Source organism: Zophobas morio, unplaced genomic scaffold (assembly GCF_036711695.1).
Source record: "Zophobas morio isolate AGI-343-1 ecotype UQ-CSIRO unplaced genomic scaffold, CSIRO_AGI_Zmor_V1 ptg000490l, whole genome shotgun sequence".
NCBI lineage: Eukaryota > Metazoa > Arthropoda > Insecta > Coleoptera > Tenebrionidae > Zophobas > Zophobas morio.
Genome location: NW_026972593.1, coordinates 41,108 through 53,747, shown reverse-complemented (window position 1 = coordinate 53,747; position 12,640 = coordinate 41,108). Strand labels below are relative to the sequence as shown.

The 12,640-nt window shown below is 29.9% G+C and overlaps 1 protein-coding gene and 2 pseudogenes across 1 annotated transcript; 1 reads left to right on the top strand and 2 right to left on the bottom strand.

Moving 5' to 3' along the window:
- Positions 1-1,625: 1,625 nt before the first annotated feature.
- On the bottom strand, positions 1,626-2,804 carry LOC135121113 (cytochrome b-like; annotated as a pseudogene).
- Positions 2,805-5,092: 2,288 nt separating this feature from the next.
- Positions 5,093-7,800, top strand: LOC135121116 (NADH-ubiquinone oxidoreductase chain 5-like). The gene has a single exon (XM_064045433.1). The coding sequence runs from the start codon at positions 5,687-5,689 to the stop codon at positions 6,275-6,277; it is 591 nt and encodes a 196-aa protein (XP_063901503.1). The 5' UTR covers positions 5,093-5,686; the 3' UTR covers positions 6,278-7,800.
- Positions 7,801-9,310: 1,510 nt separating this feature from the next.
- Positions 9,311-12,206, bottom strand: LOC135121117 (cytochrome c oxidase subunit 1-like; annotated as a pseudogene).
- Between the last annotated feature and the right edge of the window lie 434 nt (positions 12,207-12,640).

Below are 12,640 nucleotides of genomic sequence, written 5' to 3'. Positions count from 1 at the left end.
AAAAACGTTGAAATATAGTTCACATTCAATAAAAATCGACAAAAATACAGTTTCTAGCTAAAATTTGATGGTTTCGTTGCACTTTCCGAGCCCGTAGGGTATCTGATTGGCTTAAAAGTACAAGAAAACACTTCAAAAGTGACGTTTCTGAAGAATTTTAACAGTTTTCTTGTATCTACGAACGCCAGAATGCATAAAATTGACCTAAACGTCTCCTTTTCCTATTCTGAGTCGATTCTGCATGCTTTAAGTGTGTTTGGTGGCTCAGAACCATCAAAAAACGTTGAAATATAGTTCAAATTCAATAAAAATCGACAAAAATACAGTTTCTAGCTAAAATTTGATGGTTTCGTTGCACTTTCCGAGCCCGTAGGGTATCTGATCGGCTTAAAAGTACAAGAAAACACTTCAAAAGTGACGTTTCTGAAGAATTTTAACAGTTTTCTTGTATCTACGAACGCCAGAATGCATAAAATTGACCTAAACGTCTCCTTTTCCTATTCTGAGTCGATTCTGCATGCTTTAAGTGTGTTTGGTGGCTCAGAACCATCAAAAAACGTTGAAATATAGTTCAAATTCAATAAAAATCGACAAAAATACAGTTTCTAGCTAAAATTTGATGGTTTCGTTGCACTTTCCGAGCCCGTAGGGTATCTGATTGGCTTAAAAGTACAAGAAAACACTTCAAAAGTAACGTTTCTGAAGAATTTTAACAGTTTTCTTGTATCTACGAACGCCAGAATGCATAAAATTGACCTAAACGTCTCCTTTTCCTATTCTGAGTCGATTTTGCATGCTTTAAGTGTGTTTGGTGGCTCTGAACCATCAAAAAACGTTGAAATATAGTTCAAATTCAATAAAAATCGACAAAAATACAGTTTCTAGCTAAAATTTGATGGTTTCGTTGCACTTTCCGAGCCCGTAGGGTATCTGATTGGCTTAAAAGTACAAGAAAACACTTCAAAAGTGACGTTTCTGAAGAATTTTAACAGTTTTCTTGTATCTACGAACGCCAGAATGCATAAAATTGACCTAAACGTCTCCTTTTCCTATTCTGAGTCGATTCTGCATGCTTTAAGTGTGTTTGGTGGCTCAGAACCATCAAAAAACGTTGAAATATAGTTCAAATTCAATAAAAATCGACAAAAATACAGTTTCTAGCTAAAATTTGATGGTTTCGTTGCACTTTCCGAGCCCGTAGGGTATCTGATTGGCTTAAAAGTACAAGAAAACACTTCAAAAGTGACGTTTCTGAAGAATTTTAACAGTTTTCTTGTATCTACGAACGCCAGAATGCATAAAATTGACCTAAACGTCTCCTTTTCCTATTCTGAGTCGATTCTGCATGCTTTAAGTGTGTTTGGTGGCTCAGAACCATCAAAAAACGTTGAAATATAGTTCAAATTCAATAAAAATCGACAAAAATACAGTTTCTAGCTAAAATTTGATGATTTAGCTTGGAAAAGTTTTCTTCCTTGTTCGTTAAATTATTTGTTTTTGTTTTTTGGATTAAAGGTGATGATTTTTGTCCTTTTATTGTAGTTAAAAAAATTTAGTATAAACTAATAGAAAATTTTTGTTTCTTTCATATATTTTCAAAATATATACTTGTTCAAGTTCATTAGTTAATTAATAATTTTGTCTCAAATTTTGAATGTTAAAGGGTTAATAATGTAATATAGAAAGTATAGGACAGTAAGGGTTTGTCCTGTAATAATGTAGGGGTCTTCTACAGGTCGGGCTCCAATTCAAGTTAATAGGATTACTATTGATACTATTGATCAAAAAAGAGTTTTGTTTAAGGGATAGAACTGTCTTCTTGTGAATTTTTTTTTGTTTGTGAAGGGTAGGATGTAAAGGATGGCAATTGACATTGCTAAGGCGATTACTCCTCCTAGTTTGTTAGGAATTGAACGGAGAATTGCATAGGCAAATAAAAAATATCATTCTGGTTGAATATGAACGGGGGTAACAAGGGGGTTAGCTGGTGTGAAATTGTCTGGATCTCCTAATATATAAGGATGGAGAAGTGAAAGTGCAGTAAGAGTTAATAATATAAGAAGAAATCCTATTACGTCCTTGTATGAAAAATAGGGGTGGAAGGGAATTTTGTCAATGTTTCTATTAAGTCCTAGAGGGTTATTGGATCCTGTTTGGTGAAGGAATAAAAGATGAATTATAACTATGGCTGCAATAATAAAAGGTAAAAGAAAGTGGAATGAAAAGAATCGTGTCAAGGTGGCATTGTCTACTGCGAAGCCTCCTCATACTCATTGTACAATAGTAGATCCTAGGTAAGGAATTGCTGATAGAAGGTTTGTAATTACGGTTGCTCCTCAAAATGATATTTGTCCTCATGGAAGAACATATCCCAGGAATGCAGTTGCTATTACTAGGAATAAGATTGTTACTCCTACTATTCAAGTGTGAAGTAGGTTATATGAACCATAATATATTCCTCGTCCAACGTGTATGTAAATACAGATGAAAAAAAAGGACGCTCCGTTAGCGTGAAGTGTTCGTATTAATCATCCTTGATTGACGTCTCGACAAATATGGGCTACTCTATTGAAAGCTATTTCGATATTAGGGCAATAATGTATTGCTAAAAATACACCTGTAATAATTTGAACTCCTAAACAAACTCCTAGTAGGGATCCATAGTTTCACAAAAGGGAAATATTAGAAGGAGTAGGAAGATCGATTAGAGAATTATTTACGATTTTGAAGAGAGGGGAATATTTACGTATTGCTTTTTTCATTAGTTTATTTGACGGATGGATCCTTGTTTGAAATTGGTAATTTTGACTGTGGCAATTAAAGCTAGTAGGAGATAAAATATTATGAATAATAAAATTATTCTTAATGGAAAATTGATGAATTTATTGATTGTTAATATGAATTCGGTTTTTTGATTAAAAATTAAGAGTTCGTTGTTTGAGATTAATAATTTATTAATATAGGATGTTAGTCAGGCAATAATGGGTAAAGGGGTAATAATTATTAAAATCTTAAGATTTGTTTTAAATTTTTCGTTTGATGCAATTCTTGTTATATATATAAAAAGAATGAGTATCCCACCAATTATAATTAAGAATAGAATGTAAGAAAATCATATATTTTGATTTATGAATCCTGTGGTTAATCTGATTGTAATGGTTTGTAATAATAAAATTGATCCTATTGATAAGGGGTGTTTTATTATAATAAAAATAGAGGTTAGGATTATGTTTGTTGCGATAAGAATAGATAAAATTTCAAGAAATAGTTTATTAAAATATTAATTTTGGAGATTAAAGATGAATTTATGTTCTTTCTTGATGTTTTTAAAGTTGAACTTATTTTTAGTTTACAAGACTAATATTTTATATTAAATTATAAAAACTAATGATAATTTTTAAGTTTACAAGATTTTTTATGTTTTTGGGGGGTTTACTGGTTTTTTCATTGAAACGAAAGCATTTACTTTTAATATTGTTAAGATTGGAATTTATTATTTTATCCATTTATTTTTTAATGTTTTTTTATTTTAGATTTTTAGGTGGGGATTATTTTTTTAGTATGGTTTTTTTAACTTTTAGAGTTTGTGAGGGGGTTTTAGGCTTGTCTGTATTGGTTTCTTTAATTCGTACTCATGGAAACGACTATTTTCAAAGATTTAATGTTTTATGATAAAATTCCTATTTTCATTAGTTTTTATGATTCCTTTATCTTTTTTCTTTGATTTTTGATTGAATCAGGTAGTATGGTTTATTGTTAGTTTATTTTTTTTGTTTGGATTTGTTTCTGTTGGATTATTTTCTAGAGTTTCAGGTGAATTAGGGATTGATTTATTATCTTATGTATTGATTTTGCTTAGTTTTTGAATTTGTAGATTAATGATTATGGCAAGAGAAAAGATTTATCTTAAAAATAATTGATATGGCTTATTTTTATTTGTTGTTTTGATTTTAATAATTTCATTATTTTTGACTTTTGGTTCTTTAAATGTTTTTTTGTTTTATATTTTTTTTGAGGTTAGGTTAATTCCTACATTAATTTTAATTGTGGGATGGGGCTATCAGCCTGAACGTCTACAGGCTGGGATTTATTTGTTGTTCTATACTCTTTTGGCGTCCTTGCCTATAATGGTTTCTTTGTTTTTTTGTTATGATTGTTTTGGTTCTTTACATTATTATTTTTTTAATGATAATGTTGATAGATTGATTATTTACTTGCTTATTAATTTTGTTTTTTTTATTAAAATTCCCATGTTTTTTGTTCATTTGTGACTACCAAAAGCTCATGTTGAAGCCCCAGTTTCGGGTTCAATGATTTTAGCTGGAATTATACTTAAATTAGGAGGCTATGGTATAATACGACTTATAGTTATTTTTTCTTTAATTGGGATAAAGATTAATTTATTTTTTATTAGTTTGAGATTGGTCGGGGGTTTTTATGTGTCTTTGATTTGTTTACGTCAAAGAGATATGAAATCTTTGATTGCTTACTCTTCTGTTTCTCATATGGGATTAGTGTTGGCTGGAATTATAACTTTGAATTATTGAGGGTTAAGAGGGGCATTAGCTATAATGGTAGCTCATGGTCTTTGTTCTTCTGGTCTTTTTTGTTTGGCTAATATTTGTTATGAACGTTTGATGAGACGGAGTTTATATATTAATAAGGGGTTAATTAATGTTATACCTAGTTTGTCTTTACTTTGATTTTTGCTTATTTCTTCAAATATGGCTGCTCCTCCTTCATTAAACTTGATGGGTGAGATTATGCTTATTAATAGAATTGTTGGTTTTAGAATATTTAATATGTTTTTTTTAATATTAATTTCTTTTTTTGGGGCTGTCTATTCTTTATTTTTATATTCTTATAGTCAACATGGAATGGTCTATTCAGGTTTGTATTCGTTTTTTACTTGTAGGTTTCGAGAATTTTTATTGTTATCGTTGCATTGAGTCCCATTAAATTTACTTGTTTTAGTTGGGGATTTTATGGTTTTATGAGTTTATCTAAGTAGTTTAAATAAAATTTTGATTTGTGGAATCAGAGATATACTATAGTATTTTAGATAATATTGAATATTTGTTTAATTTATTTTTATTTTATAACTGTTTTTAGATTGATTTTGTTTTTTCTTAGAATTAATTTTATAATTTTGGATTTGACTTATTTTTTAGAATTTAATTTGGTTATGATTAATTCTTCATCGTTTGTAATGACTTTTATTTTTGATTGAATGTCTCTTTTGTTTATGAGTTTTGTATTGTTTATTTCTGGTATGGTTATTTATTATAGTCGTGAATATATAAGAGGAGATTTGTATTTAAATCGTTTTATTTTGCTTGTAGTTATATTTGTAGTTTCAATAATGTTGCTTATTATTAGTCCTAATTTAATTAGAATTTTATTGGGTTGGGATGGATTAGGTTTGGTTTCTTATTGTTTAGTTATTTATTATCAAAATGTAAAGTCATATAATGCCGGTATGTTAACTGCTTTAAGAAATCGAATTGGTGATGTTGCCTTATTGATGGCTATTGCTTGAATATTAAATTATGGTAGATGAAATTATGTTTTTTACTTAGAGGAATTGAAGGGTAGATTTTATATATCTATTATTTCTTATTTGGTTTTGTTGGCTGCTATAACTAAGAGAGCTCAGATTCCATTTTCTTCTTGGTTACCTGCAGCTATGGCTGCTCCTACTCCTGTTTCTTCTTTGGTCCATTCTTCAACACTGGTAACTGCGGGTGTGTATTTATTGATTCGTTTTAATTTTGCTTTTAGAAATTATTTGATGTATTTGTTACTTTTTATTGCTATGATAACAATGTTTATATCAGGAATTGGGGCTAGGTTTGAATTTGATTTAAAAAAAATTATTGCTTTATCAACTTTAAGTCAGTTAGGGTTAATAATGAGTATTTTGGCGTTAGGTAGGTATAAGTTGGCTTTTTTTCACTTGCTTACCCATGCTTTATTTAAGGCTTTATTGTTTATGTGTGCTGGTAATGTTATTCATAATTTGGGCAATTGTCAAGATATTCGTTTTATGGGCGGGTTAGTAAAATTTATGCCTCTTACTTGTGTGTATTTTAATATTTGTAGTTTATCATTGTGCGGTTTACCTTTTTTGAGAGGATTTTATTCTAAGGATTTAATTTTGGAAGTAATATCAATAGGGTATTTGAATTTGTTTGTTTATTTAATTTTTTATTTATCTATTGGGTTAACAGTTTGTTATAGAGCTCGTCTTGTTTATTATAGTTGGGTGGGTAATTGAAATTTTTTTTCTTTAGGAAGAGTCTCTGATAGAGGGGTTGTTATGCTAAAGGGAATAAGAGGTTTAATTTTACTTGTTGTTTTTATGGGTAGGTTATTAGGTTGAATTATGTTTCCTTTTCCTTATGTTATTATTTTACCTTTTTATATAAAGTTAATGGCTTTAATTATAGTCTTTTTAGGGGCTTGAATTGGATATGAAATGTCAAAGTTTAATTTAAGTTATAGAAATATTTATGCGAATAACTATGGTGTTTCTTGGTTTTTATCAGGTATGTGAAATATGCCAGTGATTTCTACTTTTGGTGTAAATTATTATCCTGTTGTTGGAGGATCTGTTCTTTATAAAACATTTGATCAGGGTTGAACTGAATATTTCGGTGCTCAAAAAATTTATGGTTTATTAGTGAGGGGATCTTCGTTTGTTCAAATTTTAATGTATAATAGAATTAAAATTTTCTTTGTTTTGATGTTGTTTTGAGTTATATTATTACTTATGCTTTAACTTGGATAGCTTATATAGAGCATGATATTGAAGATATCAGGGAAATTATTAAATTTTCAGGTATTTATAAATGTTAATTAATTTTACATTGAAAATGTAATGTTTTTTTTAAACTATATAAATAGAAATATAAACATGTTAATGCTTTTTATTAAGTTAGAAGCTTATTTTTGTATATTTCTTTAATTGGAACTTAGTTCAGTTTTATCATTAACAGTGATATACCTCTATTTTGGTTTCAATTAAAAATAAGGATTGTTAAAATCAGATTTTTAGGTCGAAACTAAATGCAATTCTTTGCTTCTTATTTAAGATAAATTGATTAGATCAATTATTTTTAAGTGCAAATTAAATGTTATTATTAACTATTATCCTAGTTTGTTCAGTTAAGAGCTCCTTGTTTTCATTCGTGATATAGTCCAATTAATAAGATTGCAATGAAAACTGATGTTGTAATAAAATATGATATAAGAGAGTTTGATTTTAGAGTGATGATTATTGGTAATAAAAGAGTGATTTCTACGTCGAAAATTAAGAAAATAATAGCAATGAGGAAAAAATGTAGTGAAAATGGAAGTCGAGAGGAAGATTTGGGGTCAAATCCACACTCAAAAGGAGATCTTTTTTCTCGATCTGTAATGGTTTTTTTAGACGTTAAGTTTAGGACTATAATTAGAATGAGTGTGATTAGTCTAATAATTGTGGCTATAATGAATAGAATTTGGATTATTTATACTATTTTCTAGATCTTTTGATTGGAAGTCAAAAATAATTTTTATACTATATAAATATCTACCTCATCAGTAAATTGAAATGTAAAGGAATAGTCATACTACGTCTACGAAATGTCAATATCAGGCTGCGGCTTCAAATCCAAAATGATGAATTTGTGAAAAATGATTGTTAATATGACGAATTAAACAGACTAGAAGAAAGGTGGTTCCAATAATTACATGAATTCCATGAAATCCTGTAGCAACGAAAAATGATGAACCATACGCTGCATCTGAAATTGAAAATGAAGATTCGTAATATTCGAATGCCTGGAGGGCTGTAAAGTATAGTCCTAGTACTACTGTTAAGGTAAGTCCTTGAGTTGTTTGTTTGAAATTATTTTCTATTAGTCTGTGATGAGCTCAAGTTACGGTTAGTCCTGATGTTAATAAAATTAATGTATTTAGAAGAGGGATTTGAGTAGGATTAAATGGTGTAATTCCCTTAGGTGGTCATAGTATACCAATTTCTACTGTTGGAGCTAGTCTGTTGTGAAAAAATCCTCAAAAAAAGGAAATGAAGAAAAATACTTCTGATGTAATAAAAAGAATTATTCCTCATCGTAGACCTATTGTTACTACATATCTGTGGTGGCCTTGAAAGGTTGCTTCTCGTGTAATGTCTCGTCATCATTGATATATAATTAATAATATTGAGGCAAATCCAATAAATAAAAGCGAGTTGTTATAAAAATGGAATCATTTGATAATTCCTGATATAACAATTAGGGCTCTTAATGATCCTAAAATTGGTCAGGGTCTAGCTTCAACTAGGTGGAATGGGTGGTTTTTGTGTGACATTAGTTTACTTCTCTTGAGTATAATGTTCTTAGAACAGCAAATACGTAGGATTGGATAATGGCTACTGCTGATTCCAATACTAATAATAAGATTTGAGTAATCAGAAGAAGATTAATTATGTAAATTGATATTAAGTTTCCGGTATTTCCTAGAAGGGTTATTAGTAGATGGCCAGCAATTATATTAGCAGATAGCCGAATAGCTAAAGTCCCAGGTCGAATAATGTTTCTGATAGTTTCAATGCATACTATGAAAGGTATTAAAACGGGGGGAGTTCCTTGGGGGACTAAGTGAGCAAATATATGAATTGTGTTGTTAATTCATCCAAATAGCATAAAGGATAGTCATAAAGGAAGAGCTAGGGATAGGGTTAATGATATATGTCTTGTTCTTGTAAAAATGTAAGGGAATAATCCTAGAAAGTTATTAAAGAGGATTAGTCTGAATAAAGAGATGAATATTAATGTTGCTCCCTTAATTTTTGGACCAATAAGAGTTTTAAATTCCTTATGTAAGGATGATGTAATTTTTATTCAAAGTATATTTAGACGTGAGGGAATCAATCAGAAAGAAGTAGGAATAATGAGAATTCCAATTAAAGTTCTTAATCAGTTAATAGAGGTGTTTCAGTTAGTTGATGGGTCAAAAGAGGAAAATAGATTTGCTATCATTTTCAGTTTGTAGATAATTTTTTAATAGTTCTTTTTTTTTGCTTAATTTGATATCTGAAAGAATAATAGTTTAATGTGTTAAATATAATTAAAATTAAGGAGAATCAAATTATTAGAGTTAATCAATTTAGGGGAGCTATTTGTGGAATTAAAAATTAATATTTTATATTTACTTTAACTTGACAAGTTAATGTTATTTATTAACTAAATTTTTCATTAGAAGTAGGTGTTAATTTACTATTAAGTGGTTTAAGAGACCAATGCTTACTTTCAGCCATCTAATGAGATTTCAATTATTTTGGAAATTCATTTAATGAAGTATGAGGGAGAAATTCTTTCTGCGACGATTGGTATAAAACTATGGTTTGCTCCACAAATTTCTGAACACTGACCATAAAGAAGAGTAGATCGAGTAGAAGTAAATCTGGCTTGGTTTAGTCGTCCAGGAGTTGCATCTACCTTTACTCCTAGGGATGGAATTGTTCATGAGTGAATCACATCGGCTGCTGAAACGATTATTCGAATTTGTGACATAAAGGGAATTACTATTCGATTGTCAACATCTAATAGTCGAAAATTGAAGTTATTTATTTCTTGAGAAGGAATTATGTATGAATCGAATTCAACATTTTTGAAATCTGAGTATTCATATGATCAGTATCATTGATGACCGATGGTTTTGATTGAGATTGTGGGATTATTAGTTTCGTCTAGAATGTAGATTAGTCGTAAGGAAGGGAGTGCAATAAAAATTAATGTGATGGCAGGTAGGATGGTTCAGATAATTTCAATTAATTGTCCTTCGAGAAGAAATCGATGGGTCAATTTGTTAAAAAATAGGCCTGATATTATTTGTCCTACTAGAATTGTAATAATTACTAGAATTAGAAGGGTATGATCATGAAAGAATGATAGTTGTTCTATCAGAGGGGATGCTCTATCTTGTAATAATAATAATTTTCATGTTGCTATTTCTAAAAAAAGTTTAAACTTTATATATGGGGTTTAAGTCCATTGCACTAATCTGCCATATTAGAAAGATGAAGATAGTATAGGAAGTTCAGAATATCTATGCTCGGCAGGGGGGTAGTCTTGGAATCACTCAATTGATGATGTTATGTTTAGGGGAATTAAGGTTTTTCGAGATGCTGAAAATCTTTCTCAAATAATAAAGATTAGGAATATTACTCCAATAAAAGAAATAATTGATCCGATAGAAGAAACAATATTTCACATGGTATAAGCATCAGGATAGTCCGAGTATCGACGGGGTATACCTCTTAATCCTAGGAAGTGTTGAGGAAAGAATGTAATGTTGACTCCTACAAATATAGTAATAAATTGAATTTTGCATAGCTTAGGATTTAAGGTAGTTCCTGTGAATAAAGGAAATCAGTGAACTAATCCTCCTATAATTGCAAATACTGCTCCTATAGAAAGAACATAGTGGAAATGGGCTACAACGTAATATGTATCATGAAGTATAATATCAATAGATGAGTTAGCTAGTACTACTCCAGTTAGTCCCCCCACTGTAAATAAAAATACGAATCCTAGAGCTCATAATATTGAGGGAGAGTAATTAAGTTGTGTGCCATGTAGAGTTGCTAATCAACTAAAAATTTTAATTCCTGTAGGAACAGCAATGATTATAGTAGCTGATGTGAAATAGGCTCGAGTGTCAACGTCTATTCCGACTGTAAATATGTGATGAGCTCAAACTACAAATCCTAAAAGACCAATTGCTATTATGGCATAAATTATTCCCAGAGTTCCAAAAGCTTCCTTTTTTCCTCTTTCTTGTCTAATAATGTGGGAAATTATTCCGAATCCTGGTAGAATTAGAATATAAACTTCAGGGTGTCCAAAAAATCAAAATAGATGTTGGTATAAAATGGGATCTCCTCCTCCTGCTGGATCAAAGAAAGATGTATTGATGTTTCGGTCAGTAAGAAGTATAGTAATGGCACCTGCTAGTACTGGAAGTGAAAGAAGAAGAAGAACTGCGGTAATTACAACAGCTCAGACAAATAGGGGTATTCGATCAAAAGTTATTCCTTGTGGTCGTATATTAATAACTGTGGTAATGAAATTAGCGGCTCCTAAAATGGAAGAAATACCTGCTAAATGGAGACTAAAAATTGCGAGATCAACTGATGCCCCTCCATGAGCGATATTGGATGATAATGGGGGATAAACTGTTCATCCAGTTCCTGCTCCTCTTTCTACGATTCTTCTTATTAGAAGTAAAGTTAATGATGGGGGGAGAAGCCAGAATCTTATATTGTTTATTCGTGGGAATGCTATATCAGGGGCTCCTAGTATCAGGGGAACAAGTCAATTTCCGAATCCTCCAATTATAATAGGCATTACTATAAAAAAAATTATAATGAACGCATGGGCTGTGACAATTACGTTATAAATTTGGTCGTCACCAATTAGAGATCCTGGGTTTCCTAATTCTGCTCGAATTAGGAGTCTAAGAGAGGTTCCGACTATACCGGATCATGCACCAAAAATGAAGTAAAGTGTTCCAATATCTTTGTGGTTGGTAGAAAATAATCATTTATTCGGTAATATGGCTGAGATTAAGCGATAAATTGTAAATTTATTTACGGGTTTAGACTCTGTTACCAGTTTAAGAATAGAATTTAAACCCGTAAATAAATTTACAATTTTTTTGAAAGGTTTATGTTTCTGTTGTTTAAACTTATTTAAAAATAAAACGTAATAATAACCGTATTTAGATATAATTCCTATTCTATAAAGCTTTTATTACATAAAGCTAGTAGTTTTTTTTTTTTCGTTTTGGTTTAATAGTCAATAATGATTTTAAATTGCAAATTTAAAGGTAAGTAATTTTTTAAACTTGAGTGCCAAGGCTTAGAATGTTTATTCTATTGGTAACTTTGAAGGTTACAAGTTTAATTTAACTTAAATCCTTATAAGATATTAATGATAAGGGTTGATAAGATTAAACTAAGTAGAGTAATGATATTGATTGTTATCAGGTTTTTGTTGTTGAATTTAATTGTAGATGTTTTTGGTTCGTTGATGCTAATGATTATGGAAGATATTATTACTCGAATGTAAATGAATAATATAATTAGGGTAGTGACGATTATTAGGATAGTAAGAAGAATGAAGTTGTTTTCAGTTATTCAGTTGATTACAATTCATTTAGGAAGAAAACCAATAAAGGGAGGTAATCCTCCAAGAGACATAAAATTTATTATGATTGAGAATTTGGTTATTTTTCTATTGTTTATGATGTTGATAATTTGATTTAAGTAAAAAGATTTAGTTGTAGCGAATACTGCAATGATGTTAATATTTATGATTGAATAAATGATGAAGTAAACTGATCATGTGGCTAGCGATATTATTGATGTAGATAATATTCATGCGATATGGTTAATTGAGGAAAATGCAAGAATTTTACGTAGGCTAATTTGATTGAACCCTCTAATTGTTCTTGTTAAAAGTCTGATGATAATGATTGAAACAAGGAAAAGTTCATTTAGATTAATATTTATAATTAATATTATTGGGGCAATTTTTTGTCAAGTTAGCAGAATTAAGGAATTGGTTCAATTTAAACCTTCAATTACTTC